At 45.0% G+C, this 22739-nt stretch overlaps 1 protein-coding gene across 9 annotated transcripts in view; it reads left to right on the top strand.

The window, feature by feature from the left end:
* The window catches only part of CCDC85A (coiled-coil domain containing 85A), a 284415-nt gene that overhangs the window by 193996 nt on the left and 67680 nt on the right, over positions 1-22739 (top strand). For 2 of the 9 annotated variants that reach the window (XM_065059376.1, XM_065059374.1), the window contains 2 exons: positions 2030-2106; positions 16445-18447. In XM_065059376.1, coding sequence (XP_064915448.1) covers positions 2030-2106; positions 16445-16534 — 167 coding nt within the window. In that variant the 3' untranslated portion in view covers positions 16535-18447. Of the gene's footprint in view, positions 1-2029; positions 2107-2302; positions 2598-10331; positions 10452-13344; positions 13449-16444; positions 18448-18570; positions 18804-19770; positions 19863-22739 lie in introns of those variants that run through there. The other 7 variants (XR_010471813.1, XR_010471814.1, XR_010471815.1 and 4 more) reach the window with 7 other exon arrangements.

Below are 22739 nucleotides of genomic sequence, written 5' to 3'. Positions count from 1 at the left end.
CCTTTGGTAGATGACCTAATTTTCTCTTTTAATCAGATTACAAAAGGAGATTTAAATAACTGTTTCACACTTTAGAAGGGTTAACGGGCCCTGAGATTTCAGACCAAATCCTGAGCTGGTAGGAACTGGCATTGGGAAGTGGTGAAGTGACAGCAGTTGTGTGAGCTGAAGCAGCAGAGATCTCAGCTCTGGGCTCCCAACGCACAAGTGAAGGAATAAAATCGAAAGGCAGGCTTTGCCGAGAGCTATACACCACATCAAGAGCTAATCAGAGGTAAACAGAAAATACAAAAGGGCCAGAGCCAGGGAGAATCCAGAAAGGAGCCTGTGTGAAGTGGGCTGCTGGGCACAGCTGGGAAGTCGGACTTGAGCCTGAAGTCTGAGCCCAAGCTCCCGTGGCAGTGGACTTGTCACCAGAGAGTCTGGAGATGGCAGGTGCCAAAGAAAGCGCCTGCTTCAGTCCCTGCGAAAAGACGGCTCCACAGAAACCATCTTGTGTAGAGAGCGCCCGAGAGACGGGCTGAGATGAGATGGGCTGAGATGAGATGAGATGTGCTGGGAGCCGCTGCCGGCGCTCAGGGCCACAGTGCCGAGGGAGCCGCTGCGACTCCTCCCCAAAGCGCTGCTGCTGGGAAGGTTGATTCAGTGGGAGGGACCCAGTCGTATACGGTTAATTAAATAAGCTGTTCATCTTCTAAGTGCTCATCTGAGCTGGGCTTAGCGACTCTCCGGAGATGCACCCATCACTAGCTATGAAAATCCTCAAGCAGCAGAGCACGCGGAACCTCAGATTACCTCTTTCCCTTTTATTGTACAATGCTATTTTTAATCCAGTGCCTTGCTGTGTATTAATAATTTTTGACAAATCACTTCACGTTGTGTAAATTCCCAGGCACTGTCTGTGGGTGCGTATTTTAGCCTATTGCGGTCTTGTAAGAGGGGTGGCACCTCATTTCCCATCCGCTTTGCTTTGTGGAAAGGCTGGCATGGTGAGTAGGTGTCAGGGGAAACTGGTGCCCAAATTCTTCTGTCCATGTAAACCAGTGATCAGCTCCGTTGTCAACACAGCTTTGCAGGGTTACATCAGCTGACAGTACTGCCCTATTATGCGTTGATTCTGTACCATTAGTCATCAGAGTTTTACTAGTTATGTGATAGTATGAGTACGAATATGTTACTGGAATTGACATCTTGGAGAAAGTTGGGTGGATTGTTGAGTCAGGACGGAGTTTGTGGTGGAATTCCATCTGTGGACAGGGTGGTACAGGAGTCATGGCAGAGTTTGTGTACTGAGAAGTTTTCTCTCACAGCTCCATGCTATGTGCTCAGACATGTATTTCTCTTAGATACAGGACTTTAACAGCAGAAATTCTGTGTGACCCAAGAAACGCGTGATAAAAAAGCTCTTGGATGCTTCTAGGGATGGATCACAGATCTGCTCTTCTTACATAAAGTTCTTGGGAACAGAGCGGACTAGGAGTGACTCATAATCAACCCAATTATCTTTTGAGGGCCAGTGAGGTCAGTTGTGAATAGCAGGGGCAGGATTTTGCTGTTCACGCAAGGCGGCAGAGCAGCGCTGTGCTGTGGGCCACGCTGCCGTCAGCCAGGATCAAACCCTGGGGGCTCTGGGGACACACGTGACTGCAGAAACATCATATCTTCTCTTTCTGGGCTTTTCCATGGTGCTTGGCGGGATAATGAGTTACTTCCATGGAGTATTTCCAAAACACGGTACAAGGTCACAGAGCTCTGGGGATGGCTTGGAAGAACTCAAGTCTGTAAGGTACCTTGTGTCTGAGAAGGGACCAACTTAAAGCGCAGCGCTTCGGAATCACAAGCACCAAGGAGCGGGATTAATTCTAGTCTCAGCTTTATTTGCTTTGGCCTCGAGAGGAGCAGTTGAATGTTTAGTGGCTGTGGGAGAGAGGGAATCTGCTGCCAGGACAAGTTAGGATGTGGCGCAGGCTCGAAACACAAGCAGATCTCTGTGGATAATACGAGTGTTTCTTTTCTTTTTGATTTTTAGAATCAACCTTGTCCTATGTTAGGCAGCTGGAGGCCAGAGTAAGACAGCTGGAGGAGGAGAATCGCATGCTGCCCCAGGTGGGTGACTTCTCCCGGTGGGAACCGTAGCCGGCAGCTAGACAGCCCCGCCAGATACACCCAGGAGCAATCGCGCTTCACCTCGCTGCCTTTGAACGCTTAGGCCGCTCGTTCTCTTTGCTCATCTTGCTCATGGTCGAGTGGGGTATTTATTTAAGACTATGACAATGCTCTCATTAATTTTTCTCCTTTGCAGGTGTTGATACCTTGCTAAGACAAATTCACTGGAAGCTGCTACTTACAGTTAATTAATTTAAGGGTTGAAAATCACAGCGAACCGACCCTTTACATTCTGCTTTTAGTCTAAGAGCTTCTTGTTATTAAAAGATCAAGTACTTCTTATAGTTGACCAAAGTATTTTGCTTTAAAAATGCAAATGTTTTAAGTAATAATAATTGGGTTATATTATTTTTAATATTTTGAGGAATATATTAGATACATAAATGCAAGACTGAAGTTAAATTGAATAAATAAGTAAATATGAAGGTGAAGATTTTCCCAATTTGTTTTTAATAATGGAAAATTTTGAAGTTCATTAAGAATGAATCAAAGACACTTGTATTTTTTTATATATACACATACACACCAGTGCATATTTCTGTGACATTTCATTGAGTAATCCTTAGGAAAATCCATAAAGTCTCCAAATGAAGTTGCCCACTAGAAGAACAAAGAAGTTACATTTTTTTAAAATCAAACACTAGTTTAAATGAAGACATTGGTCTGAAGAAAAGTGCTTTTTATTGAGCATACTGCTGTTATTTGAATATCAAGTCTAAGCTAGCAGTGAAATGTAGTAAGAAGTAAAATTCACTGTCTCTGATCTATTTGTATAAGCCGAGATGAGTGTGTTGTGGGTGGGGTTTTGCGTGGTTGGTTTGTTTTTTCCTCACCTGTAACATGACAGTTGGAAAGGCCTCTGGAGCTCTTGTTCAGCTCCTGACTTGCTCAATGACCTTGAGCAATTGATGTAACTTCTCTGTACCCTAATTTTTTGATCTAGAAAAGAGGGACAGCGAGAATGGTTGAATGTCTGTCTAGTAACACAGGTACGGTCCTCAACAGGGAAGATCATCCATGATAAAGAATATTATTTTCTTGTCAAGAACGGTGTTCAGGGCAAAAGTTAACAGACCTGAATAATACCGTTGTGCTTTGTCTTGGGCCTGGAACAACACGGGGGATAAATTGTGCAGAACATTCTTTGTGGGCAAAATCTTTCAAAGTGCTTTTATTTGTCTGGGGTTTGAAGCGCTCAGGTGGAGACCCATGAGATGCGTTACCAGATATTGCCAGAGACCGGAACACCCACATTGTGGATGTGCGTTTCACTGGAAATATCTTAGATGGGCTGCCAAAACCAGAAAAGCATGCTTGTGAAAATAGCGCTTAAGCCCATAGCTGTTGCAAAAGTAATGGAAACAAAATATGCTGATTGCGAGGTTTTGAAGGGAAGAATGAGGTGAGCAAGCCTGCAAACTGCTCTTTGTTTTTAAATACACAGGTCAAAGTTTGTCTTACGTTTGATTTTGTTGGCACAAGGATCTGTAGCAGAGCTCTGAATAGTCTCCTGGTGCCTCTGGAGACTTTATTATAAGAAATAATGACTGACAGGGGTTCATGTTTCCTGGCGAATCTTACCTTTCCTCCTGAAGAAAGTCATTGCTCTGGGGAGAGGAAGGAGATGTGGACACCGAGCTTATTCTGACTTTGCACTTGATTACCTCCACATTGTATTTGTGTGTTCATTTGGGGGGTTTGCTGTTCCTTTGAGGAACACCCTGGACGTGCGATCAGGGCCTGTCACAGCAGCAAGGACACAGGATGGAAACACAAAGCTCCTGGCACCGCTTCCATCCCAGTTCATGGGAGGAATGGGAGTTTGTTGGGCGTTGAGCCAAACCAAGTGCATTTGACAAATCAGCTGAAAATACACGATGAGCTCCACAACTGATGAAGGTTTCTGGCACAGCTCTTCCTCAATGGCAGTGTTGTGCACTCACATTTCACCAGCGCTTTGGGAAGAAAGCGCTTTTTGCCTTTTTGCAGGGCCCCTCCTGGCTGGAACGCTGCGGGGGTTTGGGAGCTGCACTTGGTACGGGAGAGGTGACAACTTGCAGCCCTGAGTGTGACACCTCTGCTGGGTCTTGGCCAAAGAGCCCTTGTCTTGCTTTCTGAGGCTTTTTTATCTCCTCCTGCCACACTTGTCTTCTTTTTCCTCTCTGCTTTCATTATCCTTTCTTTTCACCCTTCTCCGCTTAGGTGTCACTCATGGAAATGCGTTGGCATATTTGTTGACACCCTCTTCAGATAAATCGCTCCTTTCATCTATCACTTACGTGTGGGTCTTTTCTAATTTCTTTTGCTTTGCTGGTCTCCCTCCATACATATTAGTTTTCCTTTCAAAACCCCACAGCCGTCTAATGTAAAGGTTTTATTAACGTTTAGTGGCAAGAACATTTCCAGAGAAAATGGTTTTAAGTGCTGCCATCGCTGTTCAAATGGAATCTGAGTTTTAGTTCACTCTGCTGCACTGAAGGGCTGCTTTGTCGGGGAAGTGCAGTTCCTCCACCGAGTCAATATTTTTGTTTGATCAGGTGATAGAAAAGGTATAAAAATGCACATATTCACTTAAGCCTGTTAATGTCTCTTCCTGTGCTACACAGTTAAACTGGTTTATAGCACAGTAGTGGGTTTAAGAGTTCTGAGAAGCCATAGACGGGTTGTGGATTTGCTGTGTGAGTGAGAGCTGTAATTAGCTGTTCATCTTTTGTTGTTTGTTTTTTTCGTTCTCTCAGCTTGCATGTAGCAAGATATGATCCAGACCCTTTCATTTTCTGGCCACAAATAGGAATTTTGTGCGAGAAAGCAGATACTTCCTAAGATTTATGGCATGCAGCTGGGTCTTCTGTTGAGAATGCCAAACTGTGCCTGGGCCCGGGCTGTGCGGCTTGCGCTGGTGCTTCTCAAACACTGGGGTAGGTAAGGGTGTGTGGCAGCGCAAGGATTGAGCAGGAACATTGATCTCTGTTTTGCTGGATGAATTTCAGGCCGGGGTAGTTCCCCTGCGGGGCTGGGCCAAAGAGGTCTCGGCAGCACTTGGGCTCTGGCAGTGCCGCTGCCTTCTCCCGTGTCCAGGTGCGCACCAAACCACAGCAGCGCTGCACATCAAGTTTTGCTGCTGACATTAAAAAAAATACGTGATAATGTGGCCAGTGCTCTAGCCAGAACATAGTGCCTGTGCATATTGTGATGAAGATAGTCAGCAATAATGAAGAAAGTATGTAGGGGCTGAACAATAGATTCAGATCCCAGTTTACAGCTTCCTGGGCTGTGACAGATCTGTTATGTCAGTGAGTAACTTCAGATAACTGGAAACAGGAGTGTCCTCCCAGCCTTGGAATGGTGTGGGACTGCTGGCCGTGTCTTGTGCTGGGGGAGCGAGATCAGGGCCTGGCACCCACATGTCAGTTAACTGAAGATAGCCCTGAGTTTTCATAGGGGTAGTATTTCAGGGCTGATAAGCTCAGCTGAAATGTTATGGAAATGTGGACATCTGTCATGTAATGACGGTGAATGCATTTGCAAAAGATCTACTTGGCAAGCCACCCAGTTTAAATTGCTTCAGCTTTTATTTGTTAGAGGGGAGGAGGGAGCAAGAGGCAGAGATGGAGAATTGTCAGACATTTCCCCCTGCAAACTGTCCTTGTAGTTTAGCTTTACCTCGGTGCTGCGGGGCTGACCAGAGCCCATCTGCTCCCTCTCATGGGGGCTTTTCTTCCTGCCGTTCCTCATTCCTTCCTTTACAAGTCTTTTGGTCTTTTTCCATCTCTTTTGGTTGTATTTCTTTCATTTATTCTTGCTCCAGGCACGTTTTTGGTCTTTGCATCCTTGCTAGCCACTTCCAGTCCTGATATGTTTAAGTGTGAAATAGCAGGCGTGACCCTTAGGCACACACGAGTTTATTTTTAAGCACTTCCAGCACTTTCCATTTCCCTCTTTCTTCCCCCTTCCATTAGCTTATCACATTTTAATTCAACCCATTTCCAAAGCTTTCAAAAACCTTTTTGCTGAGATCTGTGTTCTTTATTTTCCCTCGGCGTGGCACGGCTCTAGTTGTAAATCTAATTAGACGATGGGAACTATTTGGTTAGTGGGGTGTTGGGTTTTGTTTTTTGTAAAATCTGTGTCACTCCCAGTCCAACACTCTTTGTCTCCTCCCCTCCATAGTGTAGAGAAGAACGGGGAATCCTTCAACCAAAATGTAATTAAAATCCATTGAACAAACCCATGTTACCTAATCATGTCATCAAATATTTGCTGAAAGTAAATGAACAGCATCCCCCCATCCTGTTCTTTCATGGGCTCTCATCCTCAGTTTAAATTAATAGGTCATTAATGAAGCGACTTCAGTTTACAACAGCTGAGGTTGTGAGCAGACGTTATCTGCCTGCTCAAAATGGTCCTTTCTGAAGGTGTTACCGGCAGTGGTTTTGGCCACTGGGAAACAGAGTGGGCTTTAAGTGCGCGATGCGGATATTTGGATTTTGGCAGCAATATGCAGAAGTTGATATTCTGCTTTGAGAACAGGATTTATGGTGAATAACTGCAACATTTTAAAATTGTGTAATATAAAGGACAAGAATGTTCCCTAAAAAAATGGTTGGCCTTTTGTTTAGTGCGTTATTAATCCAGCAGAGCAACATGCTGCAGCTTATTGCTTTGTGTTTTCCCTTTCTCCTGCCTGTTTGAAACAAGCTTGCAAACACAGCCTGTGCATTCTTGGAGCTAACAGGGAAACTGAGGGCTGGGGGAATCAGAAGAAGTTTTGAAAATCAGGTAATGATTGAACTGGCGAGGCAGTTACCCAGCAGGAAGGACAGATTGCCCAGCAAACCACTTGCTTTTGGGATAAAAGCGGCTGGAGAAGGAGGCTGGGGGCATTTGCCGAGGTTGGGCTCTGATGGGGACCGAGCAGAGCGGTGCCCAGCGGGCGGGAAAGCCGTGTTGTCTCAGAGCTCTGGGAGGTGACACCAGTGTCCTTGGGGCAGAGGGGACCATGTTTTCTCCTCCTGCGTTCCGTGGGGACGCTGCGAGTGGGGCGGCAGCAGCTGCTCCCTCCGGAGGGGCTGCCGGACAAGCTGCCGCTGCCTGCAGCTCCGGACTGTGCTTTGTGCTACAGAGCTTTTCATTCTGAACCGTCCTGTCAACAGCAGGATTGAAAAAATGATGCTTTCTGCTGGCTCAAGTAGAAAGGCGCTTGAGGAGTTCCCTCCATCAAAGAGCACCCTGTTCTCCACAGGGGTCTTTACTGGGGCCGAGCCCAGGGTGCAGAGCAGGCTTTGCCTCTGGCGCTCGGGGAGAATGGCCTGAGTATCCTTCACATTTTGCAGTCCCTGTGAGGGAGATGCTAAATTTCCATTAATCTAATTTTTTGTTATGTGATATTATGGGGTTGAGTCAGATTTCCTGTGCTTTCTATTCACTAGAGTTGCCTGTTGGCATTCGATATTTTCTAGATGTACTTGCAACAGAAAATGGATCTGCACGTTTAGTGGTTGCAGTTCCCTCTATTATCTTTGTAGCACAATGTACCTGGAGATATTATGTGGTTTTTACCTATTTCAGACAACGTGCTTTCTGCAGGGGAGTAGTCAGCACACAGCACACGTTAGACTCAGAGGGGGCAACGTGCAAACCAGGGTTTAGCTTGGGCACGAGGGCTGGGAAAGGGGCGGTAGGGAGGCCTGGCAGTGTAGGATGAGCAAAGCAACCCAAATCTTAGATATTGATGTGCAGCACTGCTCAAAATGACTCAAGATATTTAAAGTCGATACAGATTTCAGCACTATGGAGTCACAACTTCATCCCTTCTGTCCAGTTTGGTTCCACTTCCACAACTTTGTTACTGGATGATAAAAGGTCTGTCTAAAACATGTGGCCGCGTGGGCTGCCTCCTTGGAGAGCTGAATGCAAGTGCTGCGTGTGGAGCTGGAGCAGAGGAAGGGAAGAGGCTTTCTCTCCTGTCCCCAAGGTCCCGCTCGGGATCCAGCTGTCATCTGGGCTGGGCAGCAGCAGAGGGCACAAGGAAACTGGGCTTCGGGTTTGGTGGGAGGGTGGACGTTACTGTGCTCCCCCCGGCAAGCAGTAGCCGTGCCAATAGGTCTGCAAAGCACCATTTTCTAGTCTCCGAAGGCACCTTGTTTTCAGACACTGCCACTTTGGCAAAGTGCCTTCTCCTCTCGTTTTGCTTCGCTGCCTCAGAAACTCGTCGTGGCATCAGTAGTGCTGAGGTGTCCTCAGGCTCACAGGACCTGCCGAGGAGCGGGAGACCCCCGTTCAGGCTGGTTCTCTCCCCATCATCTCTGGAAGCAGCTTCCTCGGGCGCAGCCAGAAGCTGGGTTGCCTTTGCAGAGCGGCCTGGCCAGAGGTGAGAAGTCCCTGAGCTGGAGGATGTTCCTTCAGGGCTGCACAACCTGCCTTGATTTTTAAGAAAAGCTCCTGTCTCTTATGAAGGAGAGAGGGAGGAGGGAGAAGGATGTCCACAGGGGAAATGCTAATTTTCAGTCTCCTACCAACAGGTGTTGAGAACGCTGGCTGCTTAAGGCAGTGTGTTCACAACAAGTTGCTCATTCCTGTGAAGGGAGACAAAACCATGCTGTGATTATTTTTTTTTTTTTCATATTCAGGAGACTTTAGATGTACTAATATTTCCAGCCTTTTAAAATAGCAATATTTATATTTTACCATTAAAACCGACCAAGGTCTTTGCCAGCTCTGGAGTCAGTAAAGAAACAAAATACTTTGAATTGTAAGAAAACCAAAGCCGACCAAGGGAATTTATCCTGAACCAGAATTGCTCCGATCTGCTTTATTACCTCTTTTCCTTCCTCTTTCATTTCCTTTCCCAAAGTATAGCATTAAGTCTGCCCAGTCACTAACAGATCTATAAATCCTTCCCAGAGGAAAATACGTCCTCAACCTCCCTCCATACATCCCAGCAAATTGATAATAGCCTTTGCGGAGAATTGCAGGATGATGCGCTGCACTGGGTGTCGTCAGCCTGGCCATGGTGCTGGGTTTGCACAGCACCCATCGCTTGGCTGGACGCTGGAAGAGAGTTCGTGCACCAAATGATTTTGTATTTAGACTCAAAGCACCTTCTCCATGGGCTTAGCATATGCAGCGTTCTCCTTTCTTTTAAAATTGCTTTTAGGGTTTTTTAATATGTGAGGTTCAGTCCTGCCGATGGGGGCTGGGCTGGGCAGGTGCGGGGGTTGTCCCTGCGATGTGCCCTCTGGGCTCACCCTGCCCGTCATGTACAGAACATGAACTTGCTTTGGACCGGGGTACTTGTCAGTTAAACATTTCCAGGCAGACTGGATCTGTGAAGTTCAGCCTCATGTCATCTCTCTGTGCCCTTTTTCTCCCACACCCACCTTCATCTTTCCTATTGTTTAGATTATAGACAACCCCAAAAAGACAGACACGTGCTGTGTGTTCGCTCAGCGGGGCAAATTATGCCCATCGGGCACTGATTTTGATCAGAGGCTCTTTCCACTGTCATCATTTTTCCTTCAGAAAAGCATTCCCCACACATTCCAGCAGGAATTACTGCTACATTGTTTCTTAATGTTTCCTACTCTCTAAGAAAGGAACTTCTAATCTCTCAGTCTTTGGAATGGTTTTCTTCTTCATATGTGTGTATATATATATATATTTTTTAATTTTTTAATTCTTGGTGAAGAATGGCAGTGGAGAGCAGGTCAGGCAGCTCCCGGCCCCCTCCCTGCTCTGCTGCGCCTGAGCTTGTCCTGCAAACCTCGCAGCAACATTTGAAAAATGGGAGTTTTGTTGAAGGAACAACCTCCAGAACTGTTGGGATAAAGGGATAAAATTAGATGTTCTCAAAAGCTTCCTCTGGAGTTGAAATCTCTGAACCTGGCAGCGCTTTTGTGAGGCAACATAGGTACATAAGGAACTTTATTACTGTGTCCTGATTTTCCAGATGGACACCCTGGAGGGCCAGAGCGTTTGGGTGACACTCCACAGCAGCGCTCAAGCTGCCTCTCATGGACCTCGGTTACTGTGGCACAGAAAGAGGGGGACTTTGGAGTGAAACATGCCTTCTCAGCCTTTTTAAAAACAACAGTAAATAACTGACATTTGTTTTAAATAGTTACCAACCCTTTTCTTTATTAAAGAGTGTTTAATTTTTTGCGAAGGATCCCATTAGGATGGCCGGAGGGGCGGAGGGGAGTTACCGCTCTGCAAACGAGCCAGCCAGCGGCAGTGGACATGGCTCGGCCTCTCCGCAGCCTGACTCGGTGGTAAATGCTCTGAAGGTAACGCTCCTCCGGTACAGTCCATGCAAAACGTCCTGTCTGTTGCTCAACACGTGTCGTATTGTCCTGGCAACATTCCTGTGCGCACCGCTGGGATGTTGCTGTCATGAGCGGGGTTGTTTTTCTGTTTTGTCACTCATCGCATCTGTGGCCTGTGTGTTTCTCGGGGCAGGGATGCAGCCTGTAGCGTGGGGGTGATGCCAGCTGTAGCCTTTCTCCAAATTACACTCGTACGGTTCATCTTTGAAGCTGAAAGTGGCATTTTTCTGAATAAGCAAGTCTTTCTACTTCATTTAGGATGCATATTTGTTCTCCAGTGGAATATAACGGTTACCTATAACCCATGTAGAGAGAAATACCTTAATGCAAAGATAAAGCCAATGTGCATAGTATATTCATAATAGAAACAGCAGAACTTTGGGCTGAAGACCATGCAAGGTCAGCATTGAAACCTCTGTGCAAGCGGGTGTGATTTACTCTGAGACAGGGCTGGACTGCAAAGGCCTGTGTTGCATTGATAAACAGCAATTGGCCCAAGCAACCAGAGGGGTGAATTTGCAAGTTCTTTCCTATCTTAACAGTAAAACTCTTGCAACTAATGAAACTTAGAAAGCTGTTGCAAGATGCAGTGCTTCATCAGGAGGTCTGAATCAACATATGGCTGAGTTCCCTGTCCCGCTGCAGCACAGACCTCAGCTCTCCCTGCTCCTGAGAGATGGCTAAAACCCTATGGGGCCAAGCAGAGACTCCGTGTTCCCATCTCCTGACGCTGGCTCTCGCAGGATTGTTTTCTGGTCGTCTTCACTCCTGTACCTCACTCATTAGCTAACCTGCTTCAATATTCATTTGGTTAAGTGGGTGTTATTCCTCACCTATACAGATGTTGCAGGGACATACTGGTTATTTGGAAGGAGTGGGTTTGCACTCCCTCAGGGGAGAGCTGGAAGGGACTTGTGTAGGCATTTGCTCTGTTTTTCAGCTTCACGGAGATGCACAGTGGGAGCTCAGTAGTGCTGCTGACTTGCCCGGACATCTGAGTTTATGCGCAGTGATTATCTTCCACATGGCTGGGTGACATTGACTTCTCCTCTGTGAAGCCTGAGGAAATAGGTTTATGCAAGTGAGCTGTGCACAAATTACAGCAATCAGATCCCTTGCTGTAACATTAAACCCGGGCTCAGGGCTTCACCACAGCCCCCTTGCCTGTTTTTCTGGCTCCCAAAGGGGAGAAGCAGCAGCAAAGCACTTGAGCCCCTCTCCACACACACACACACACACAATTGCAGGTCCCCTATCTGCTGGCCGCCCCGAACCATGTCCCCATCTCAACATTCTGTCCCCGACGGTGCTGGTCTTGCCCTCTTACAGGAGAAGTGTGATGAGCCACCGTGGCCGGACCAGCAATGCTCAAGGTCCCATGTGCCTCTTCCACATCTTTCACCTGCTGTTGCCTCAAAAATAAAGCTATGCTAAGTAATTTTGTCCAGACATCATGCATAAGTATCCAAAAAAGCCTTTTGTAGATCTCTTAAAACACTCATTGGCAAATACGCTTCCCTGAATGGAACACTTGACAACCTGTAATAGCTGGTTAGTGGAAGTGAAATGTTAGAACAATGGCTTGATGCGTTGGTCGCTGAAATGGACTGATAAGAAATACACAGAATGTAGTTCTATATGATGTGAAAGCTCAGCTTTTAGTTTGCTAGGATGTATTGCAGCAGGCGGAAACAGCTATGAATGATACTGTTACGTTGAAAACGGAGAGTGAGCTGTCAGCCAAATGGACTGCCCGGCCATCCCCATCCCCAGCCGGGGAGGAGACCCCAGAGCTCCCACTGGCATCCCTGAGCAGAGTCAGATGCAGGAGGAAGAACAAGGCAAAGTAAGGAGCCTGCTTTTCTTTCCAGATTCAGCAATTTGGAAGTCCTGCAAAAGAGGAATAGTCTTGGTTACAAAACCTCATTGTTAGTGCCGTCCCCTTCTGCACAGCAAGAAATCTAAAGAGGAGGATTGTGTTTTAAAGGGATGGATCCATAAGAAAACAGAGGGAGACTATTGCTAAAAATAGTGCTGTTTTTTTCTGAGTAATGAGGAAGCACTAAAAAATAAAAGAAGTCATTGCCTGTGAATCTCTCACTGGTGGAGACAGGGCTGAAGCAAAGAGCTTTGTTGTGCCCCTGGGCTGAGAAAAGTTCTTCCATGACCTGATCCATCATTCTGGATGGCTGAAGGGAGAAATTGCCGTGTGTGTCCCCACGCCTGGGCCTTGGTGATCCCCCCCACGCTGCCAGTGCTTCTGGTATCACTGGGGATATATTATATAAGTAGATATTTTATATGGCAGATATTTCTTTTTCAAGTTGTTAATGACCAAGCCACATGCTTGTACAGAGGTGTGCAGATTCCGCACAGGTGTGCTTTGCAGACCAGGCTTTATATTTAGGGAATGATGATCCTTATCTGGTTTGGCTGCCTGAGTAACGGAGGGCACGGGCTTCCCTGCGAACCTCGCATTGGGTTTTCCTGTCCTGAGCTCAGTGTCACCTACTGGAAACTCCAGCGTGCCACCTACAAATTCAGTTGAGGTGTGCTTTAATCGATGGCAAGGTCTGAGGCTAAGGGTAGGAGTTGCTGCAGAAAATTAAGTGTTCTCTGGTACCCAGGAGGTCAGGCAAGAAGACGTAATGATCCCTCCTGCCCTGAAATCCAGGGCACCCTAATCAGCCTAATTATCTTTAAATGCAATTGGCCAGTTATCTGTGTGTGCCCATCCTCAGGAAGGACCCACCAAAGCTTCAATGTACTACTGCTCTTAGTTGGGGCTGCAAAACAAATTTCTAAAAGAAAATGTCTTTTTTTCTTCTTTTTTTTTAAACACACCCCTGTGTAGGAAGCTCAGGAACATATAACCCAGCGGGCTGCTAAAGATTCTCAGTGCCACCTTAGGGAGACAGAGAAAGCTGTGGCTGGAGAAATGTGCAGTGCAAGTTTAAGGTATTTGATTTTATATTCTGTATTGAGCCTGGAAACACCTGAAGATGCAAAGTATTTTTTGTTTAAATGCTGACCATATGCCCTTGAAGATTTCCTATGGAAATTAAGTCAGTTCCTGGTTTTGTAACGCAATTACTCTTTTATTAGGAACGCTGTCATTCTAACATGTTTGTTAGCATTGATCAGAAGTATCTATGTGTGGTAATATATCTGGGCTAAAGTACTGTATGACTCAGCTGACCCGAATTTATCCTTCGTAAGAACAAAGTTTGGCAAGTATGATGAAGTCTGTCAGCCTCAGCTTCCCCATCTGTACGATGGCACCGATGGATTCTCCTGCCTCCACTATTCCTTTGCAGTTTATGGATAAAGCAGCAGTTTCCATCAAATACATATTTAATAGTAATCCATAAAAGTTCTCATGATGTAAGTAATGCGACTTCCAAAATGCTAATATACTGAATTTGGCATTATCAATTCATTTTTGTAAATCCCAAATACATACTTGTATTCTGCCTTGTCTCTTTGTTCCCCAGCCGTCCGAAGCTCTGCTGCTGGCATTGAAATGCAGCCTTTTCTTCTGACTTCTATCATCTGCATCTGATTTGTCTATTGGTTTATTAGTATACTTTATTAATATTTATTAAATACTCAGTTATTTCCTTTCTGGTCTTAGTTACTCTTATATTCATCTAGTCCATACTAAAAGTGGATTTGTGATAAACTAATTATAATGTTTCTCTTCTTTGGCATTGTTGTTTTGCCTGTGAAAACAGCGGAACGATGACAAGTTTCCTTTTGGGCTCTATAATTTTGGTGCATAGTCTGGATTGGTACCAAGGTGCAATTTTGACGTATAATTCATAGTGTAGGAACTTTATGGTGTTATATCATCTTGTTGATATTTTATTAAGATAACGGATGTGGGAATTCTCTCCTCAGGATGCGCATGTTGTATTGGTACCACCTCATCAACAACATGCTCGGGAACAGTTTTGCTTTGTATTTATACACTTGCATTATGTTAGGAGAACGTAGCAACATGTAGCAGCAGGGTTAGAGGTAGTTTATCGTGTATTAGCGAGCATGGAGGTAATTTTAAAGCACAGGAGCATTCTGAAATTTTGAGTGAAGTTTTTTAGGACTTGGTCTTTCCAGGGTTGTCTCGTGTGTGTTTGTGCCTTCCTGGCAAACAGGGTCATTTGTTCTGCTGGAAATAAAGGACTTTGAAAGTGTCACCTTTTACTTTATTACTGTGTCAGCAGTAGCTGCTCGGTAAATATTGGCTAATGTTTATTGACCAGAAACATTGTTGAAAGGCATGTGTAGGTGTAATGTGCCTTCTCACAAAAGCCATCCAAGAGGTCTTTCTTTTTGATAATATCATTAGGAAAATCAGCAACCAAACGTTGGAAAGGAACTCCCATCTCATCTAATCCAGCTCGGCCGTTTCCAGCGACTCAGCCGTAGCTGATTTGGGAGGTTTCACTGCAAAGCCGTTTTTCCTGCTTCCACCACGGCTCCGTGTTTCACAACACAGCAAACGTAGCTAAAACACGCGCATATTTTTATGACAACAACGTGATTTCACCCGTTCACCTTCTGATTTCAGGCTGCAAGATTCTGGCCATATGGGAAGTTTGCAGGGTTTGGGTTATGCCGACCCATTAGTGTTAACGACAGTTCCCTTTAAAGGACTTTAATTTGTTTTGGCCCTGTGTAGTAAGAATGCAGTCTTATTGCCTCCATTCTCAGAGTGCTTCTGGTTTTCCTGCTTTTACTCAGTTTTTCCTTGGCAAAGGCTCAGAGGAAAGAGATTATTTGCCCACCTCTTGCACAGAGTATCAGTAGGACCTTGGGGTTGTAGGAGCTGGGGCTGCTGGTGTCTTCTCAGGCCGTCACCTCCCCAGGATGCAGTGAGCGCAATCCCCGTTCACTCCTGTGCTTTAGGCACTCGTAAAATACAAATAATAAATAATGACAACACAAAACAGGTTTTGCCTTTCTCAACAGTCATTTCACTGTTTCTCCAGAGATTAGTGAGTGGTTTAGTAGCAGCTACACTTTAGTTGGTTGTTAGTTGATTATTATTAAACAGAAATAATCTTAAATTGCAATACACAGTGTGGTGGTAATTAATCACCAGTCTTGTTTCTGGTGGCCCCTGCAAGAGATTCCTGGTGATACGACACAAGCGACTGATTCTCCTGCTAATAACCAGTCAATCTTTTTATCAATCATTACAAAATACTTCACTTTTTTTGGTTGTTTGCTTAAGAAATGATGGGTGTTTTTAATTCCATAATCTTACCATGGTTATTATGCAATCATAAATGGGAGTAAATGTGAGTATGAGGAAGGAAACCTTCATAATGCATAGTCCACACTTAGGAAAAAGTTGCTAACCTCTACTAAATTGTAGATTTTGCTCTGGTTCAACAAAACAGACAAGCATGGGTAGAACAGTGACTACATGCACAACGCCTCTGATCTCAAGGAAGAACAAATAAAATAAAACAAATCCTTTTAATGCCTTGCTTGATTTTAAGAGAACAAGTAAATTCTTTGAAAACAGGGAGAACCACTCCGTGCTTTTTAAACTAGAAATGTTGAGACTCCTCTGGCCTGAGCTTCGTGCTGCTGAATTGCATTCTGCAAGGGGTGTGGTTTGGGAAAGAGCTGGACAAAGTTTCCTCTGAGGCCTGTAAATGTCCTCAGTCCCGTATCTGAAGCACAGAACATCCTGGTGATGCACGTGCTAGTTCATTTGTCTCTGTTCTTGACCATTTTTACCTAGAAGCATGTGCTTTGTGTGTTCAGAAGGAATGCTGTATCCCTGGAGAAATGTTCTCTCCTGCCGTGTGTCCTCCCCTCTGTCCCTACCTGTGCTGCATGGGCTGCTTGACGAACCTGTGGCGTTCCCAGGTGCATGTCTGTACGAACACCAGCACGTCTGCACCGCTGCTAACGAGATCTCTTCCCATCCCTCCCTTTAGGTTGTGTGGAGGAAACTTGGAGATGCTGCAGGGTCGTGCCCTGGAATTAGACAACATTTGTCAGGAAACCAGTACAAAGGACCCATGTAAAGGCCCTGAGCGATTCCTCTCTCTGCAGAGACAGGGTTGGAACTGCCGATAAGAGACAGAAGCGACTGTGTCCACAGCGCCGTTCCCCTGACGCCGGGGTGTCTGTGTGTGCCGCAAGACGCTTGGTTGGAAACTAATAGAGCCCGGAGGAGCCGCATTGTCAGCCTTCCCGAAAACTGCTGTTTCGCTATGCTGGCTAGTGAAACGCTGCCGCTGCATCGTCACGTCAACACCCCACACTTAGAAGCACTGAGGTATTTCCATCCTAATTGAAAGATAATTGGGATTCGGCAGGAGTTACGTGAAATAAGTTTTCTTTTGGTTAGTTACAGTGAATCTCTAGTAAGTCTGAGCGAATTTTCCACTGGATTTAACGGAGGTTTCTCACCAGACTGGAGAGACATGGATAAACTGTGCCTTTGGTCTCCACAGTTTCGAGAAAGTCACTTCTTAGTAACTCACGCTTCGGTCTGTAAAATACTGGTTAATGGTGCTTAGGCAATTTCCAGATGATTTTCTTGCTTTGGTAGAATACCTGCCTTTGGAGGTGCTAAAAGACCATGAAGTCTCCTAACCAGCCAGTAGTGTAGCATAACTACAGTACTTGTAGTGAAACACAATTTCTTTCTAAATGGAAGTAAAGATAGCTTTCTTTTGGATTCTCTTTGATGCACATCTTCTGAAGACGTGTAGGATGTTTGCAGCCCTTAAATGATCAGAATACTTAGGTAGCACTATTACAGGTCTTGAATCAGAATTTCCATCGGAGAGTTTTTTTGGAAAGTAGTTTCCAATTGTCAGGATGCTAATTTCTTCTGTTTAATTTAGAGACATGCTGGTTTATTTAACAAGAGTCTATAAAGATCTAAGAGATTGCACTGCATTATTAAAAAAAAGGCTTTTCTTGCCACCGTAGCTTTCTTTCAAAGAAAAAGGTTTTATTATACTCAGAGCATGTCTTTCATTATTCTGAGGCAGAAAGCTCTTGTTCAGATTGCCTGAGATTTGACCAGAAGGCGCCCTAGATGTGCTTAGTTTATTTTTATCTATCTGTATGATACTCGTTGTGTGTATTGAATTGCAATGATAGGTATTTTGTGTATATCTAAAAGCAATGATAGTTTCATGTATGAATGTGCAACAGGCTTGTGACTGAATGCTGTTGCTTTACTTTTTACCATAGCTGAGCATCAAAAAGACTAATAAAAGTTAAACAAAATAGGAATGCAACAATTCCTGGGTTTCTGGTTTGTTCTTGGTTACTAAGATTTGAGCCAAAGGCAGAACCTCTGTTTTCTCGGAGCTTGCAACGTGCTGTATTCGTGGGCTATTTGCAGTGGAATGTAGCTCGGTTGCTGTACAATCTTTTGTTATATAGGAGTATGATGTAAATCTGCTAACTGTCTTCAGAGAAAATGTGTTAATTTGCAGCAGTAATTATATTGGTTTCTGTTGGTATTTTCACTTGGTACCATTTACGTGAGGCCTCTGACCCAGCATTGCTTTCTCGGGCAAAACTCCTGTTCCCTCCGTCTCCCTGAGTTGGAAATACAGAATCTCACCTTCTGTTTCGAAGCATTGCACTCTTGCATCATTCCTTATATATTACCCAGCCCAAATAGTTGTCTGTTATCTTTATGCGTTGTTTTCTCCCATACATATTGTTTGCATAGTTAAACTTAAATTGTTGTATTCCTATATATCTATATATATGTATGAAAAGCTGTAAAACATGTACTTGTGCCTGCAGTACGTATGTGCAGGGGCTAATCTGAGGGACACTGGTGTCTTTTGACACTACACTTGTGTAAATTTTGATACTGTATTAAAACTATTTTTTTACAGTTCTGCATATGATTGGGTATCAAGTATCTGTGTTCCTCTTAGCAACGGTAATAAATTATACAACCTCACCATTGTTTGCTCTGCTTTCATGACCAAAGCCGTGAGGTGCTCAGGCTCACATGCAGTTTGCTTTGTTAGAAATGTTGGGAAATTAGCTGCATGTTGTGGATTTTTGTTCACTTTCTTTCCAGGTGCCTTATAAAAAAAAACCCAACCCCAGATAAATGGACTTGCTTGTATCTTTTATGCTGAGGTAGCTACTCTATGTGTTGTGCATGGAAGCGAGGTGCATGCAGCAGCTCCAGGTGCGATGTGTTGAGTCCCCAGCTCCAGGACACCTGTGTGGGACCTGTCCCACCAAACCTCAGTGCAGCTTGGAGGTGAGGACAGGGCAACACGGAGCTCCCAGAGCTGTTTTCTTCAGGTAAGAGACGCGTTCGTGGTCCTGGGGAGGCTGGTTGTGTCCTGCTGTGTGTTGGTGGCCTTCTCTGCCCCAGGACAAGCTAACAAATCCTGTGAGTGCTCCTAAAATTACAGCTAATTAAGAGGAGAAAGTGGGCAGCGTGTGGAGGGTCAGTGCTCTGGAGAGGTCCTGTACCTGCTGCTATCTCTCTGTGCTAATGGATATAAATTGCTGTGGTAGTTACAGACCTTCATCTTGCTCTCTGCCCACACGGCCAGGTGCTTTTCTGGAAAATGTAATTGCACCAGGCCTCATGGATTCCTCATTCACTTGTTTTTAGCATCATTCCGCTTCAGTTGAAAATTTGCACATGTTGTTATGGGGTCATTCCCAGCTTCTGAGCTGAGCATGAATGAGCTCTAAAATTCACTATGCGAGTGAATTTTAAATAGCGAGTGGATTTTACATTCTGGAGCGGAGAAAAGCTGTTTTGCTGAAGGGTTAGAAGGTAAAGAATGGCAGTTTGTTTTTCAGCAAGTGAACGGTTTTGGCGGAGCCCGTTCCCCAAAGGTTGCGGTTGATGGACATGTTTATGAAGGCGGCCTGAAGCCTGTGTGCCTTTTTTAACATTTTGAGCACAAACGGCCTTTGCGGCGTGGGGACGGCGCCTGGCCCCGCGCTCCTTGTGCTGTTCAAACACCCCACAGGCCTCTCCGTGTTGCTGTGGGGCACCCCCCCAGCAAGCCCCCCTCTTGCCAGAGCACTGGCTTGTTTAATTCTTTGTTAGTTTTTGAAATAAGTCCCAGGGTGGTGTGAATTCATTTCACTGATCCCACCAGTTTGATACAGAAGCAAGTGGCTCAGCCACTCTTTTCTGCACTTTGTGGGGGTACAAGAGAGGGAAAATCTTGATGAGACCATCTTTTCTTGTGAATTCTCGGTATATAGCGCTAAGACCTCCTTATATCTCCACACTTGCGTTTTCCAGGCTTGGGTGAACCATGGACACAGAGACCCCAGCCACGCATGTCCCCAAGCCAGCAATGAGCTCTGCACCTCCGGTCACCCAAAAACCTGAAGGTAAGAACAGCTGACTCAATAGCAGCTGTGCCTGGATTTAGTACACAGAGGTTCTGCATTGTTTAATCAACCAGCAAACAGTTTGCTGGGCTGCCTCGTGCTTGTGGTATTTCCTAACACATGTGGTCAGGCCCAGAAGTGAATTGCAAGATGGTGTTTGCCAGAGCCGGCAGCTTAGATCTGATATATAAAGTGTTAGGATCGATGAGGAAGGAGAAGCTGCAGGCAGGGTAAAGAGCCAATAACATGCTTGCTAGTAACGACTCTTGGTTTTGGTGGGGTTTTGTTGTTTGCATGGTGGTTTTGTTTTGTTTTAAACCAAAACACACACAGATCACAGCAAACAAAAACCACAAAACAACAAACACACACAAAACCAACCAACCAACAAAACCTCCCTCCCCTCCTCGTTGTCTCCAGTCTCTTCATGGTTTTTTTTATCCTAGAAATACCATGATGTGGCTGAGATATTGAATATGTGGACAAGAAACTTTAATTGTTATGAAAAGCCAGGTACTGGGGCCGCTTCACAAAAAGGTCAAGGAGGAGGGGAAGGCTGAGTGAGACTCCATGGGATGCACATGGGCACTCCTGCGGACTTTGCGGGGGGGTCAGGCAACTCAAAACTGGTAGTGTCAATGAAAATGAAGTTTTATATAATCTTACATAAATAAAAAAAATTATAATGATTTAAAAAGTTGAGAGAGAACATGGACTGGAGACATAGACTTTACTTGTATCTTCCTTAATGAGAAAGCTCCAACACTTCCACGTGAGTAATTAGGAAACTGAGAAATATAAAGGGGAATGATGAAAAATAAATAAAACCTTCTGATATTGATAGGAGGTCTTTCCTGGCCGTGCTGGAGCCAGGCTCTGGGTGGCTCCAGCCTGTCCAAGTGTTCCTGGTTCTTTCATGCTACTGGCTGGTGGGAAAGGATCCCAGGGACTTCATTACATGTTTGTGTCTGAAACAGCTTCCTAAACACCTGGCTCACAAAGAAGTGCCAAAATAATAATAATGAAGTATTTAAGATTTTGTTAGAACATGGTAATTATTCTCCACTTGAAAAAGAATTTGTTGTAATTATCTCTTCAATGCAGTGGCCATGGCTCTGAAGTTTGTTTGGAGGGTTCTCCCTACTGCTGTGACTAGGTTGAAGTAAAAATAATTTATTTGTAAGCCTTCAGATGAAAAAATAAGGTAAAAATCGCATTAGGAACCCATCCCCAGACTCTGGAAAGAAAGAGCACCAAGGGATTGGGGACCTGTCCTGCCAGGGCCCAGGTGAAGCTGCATGGTGTCGAGGTGATCCGTGGTGCAGCCCGTTTGCTGTGGTACTGGCCTGTGTGTACGGCAGCCATCTGGCTGAGAAAGAAGGTGGTTTAATGTTTTCACATGTGATTTTATACTTTTCTAGCATTGCTTTTGATGAATGCCAGGTCAGGGGGTTGGCCCGTGAGCAGTGGTATCCCCTGGGATGATGGTGTGGGTTTTTTCAAGATGCTTTGAAAATCCCTAGTGACACCAGGACATCTTGGCTCAGGCGAGCGCGCTGAGCCCTGTTAAACTGTAGCATCACTCGTGGCTTAAGCGTAAAGGTCAGAGAGTGAACGGAAAGCGCGCTCTTGGGTTTTGAGGTGGCCTTTCAAAATAGGATCTGGTGTGTTGTCAGAGTGGTGGGAACATCAGCCTGTGGCGCTGGACTTCATAAGAGAGGAAATACACAACCTACACGTACGTGATTTCCCCCCATGCTGAAGGGGAGGTGTTCACAGGCTGCTGCCTGTGCCCCAAAAGCCCCCGAGCATCCCAGAGCCCACCCGACACCACCTTGAAAATCCCAGGAAGAGCACACCGTGAAACATGGAAACGTTTCCATGGGAACTGTTCCTCTACTCCTGCTAATAAAACGGACCTATAACACAAATGATAACAGGTCCCAGTTTCTACACCGAACTACAAACAGTGAACACTACAAAGGGAACTGGTAAAGGACAGAAGTGTAAATCAACACAAGCGCTAAATTAGGTACGTGCTTGCCTCTCCACCAAAAAACACAAGCACATAAACAAAGCTCATGGGGGAAAAAAAAAGATCATTTTAATTATAGCATATGCAGCCAACATAAACTGCATGGATTGCGTGAAATGAGGTTTGTTCTTCTGATACGCAGCAGGAAACTCTGTAGCAGATCAAATGCATTCAGGGAGCCTGTCTCGCTAATTGCTGCTCCTAGCTGAGCCAAAGCAAACTATTTAGACAAAGGAGAGAATTCACTTTTTATTTAGTATTAATTATGAAATAGCATGTCTGGATGGGCTTCACAATAATGCTACATTTCCTGGGGAAATAAATGTAGTTTTAATCCTGTGGAATAATTGGAGAATTAACCCCTTGCTGCAGGCTGGAACCCAAACATGTGCTCACAATGAAGTGCAAGATGAATCATGTCCTGAATAAGGCCTTTCCTTCAGTCACAGCAGATTATGAAACTCATTTTAAAGCTTTCTTTACAAGCATTCTTGTATTTTCTTGCCTTCCACTGATTTTAAAGCAGTGCATTCTTTCTGTTGTGACTTTCACACTTCCTCTTGGTTTTTATTTTTCAAGCCTGTTGTGGCCATTTTGCAGCATCCCTTTGGCTTCTCACTAATGATTCTGGAGTTCTACACTGGATATTTTGGGGCTTGGATGTGTCTCTTGGGCATTATGACTTTGTGCTGCCAACAGCCTACCCAGCGTTGACTGGAGGTTTTATTTTCCTCCTGTTTCTCTCCAGCAGCGTGCGAGTGATGTCTCGGAGCGGCGTAGCTGAACATTAGCATTTGTGGCTGTGGGCAAATAAAACTGAAGTGGCAGGGAAGAAGTTGTTG

The sequence above is a fragment of the Columba livia genome, chromosome 3 (assembly GCF_036013475.1).
Source record: "Columba livia isolate bColLiv1 breed racing homer chromosome 3, bColLiv1.pat.W.v2, whole genome shotgun sequence".
Lineage (NCBI taxonomy): Eukaryota > Metazoa > Chordata > Aves > Columbiformes > Columbidae > Columba > Columba livia.
The sequence above is the reverse complement of the archived record's forward strand: the minus strand, read 5'-3'. Positions and strand labels throughout refer to the sequence as shown.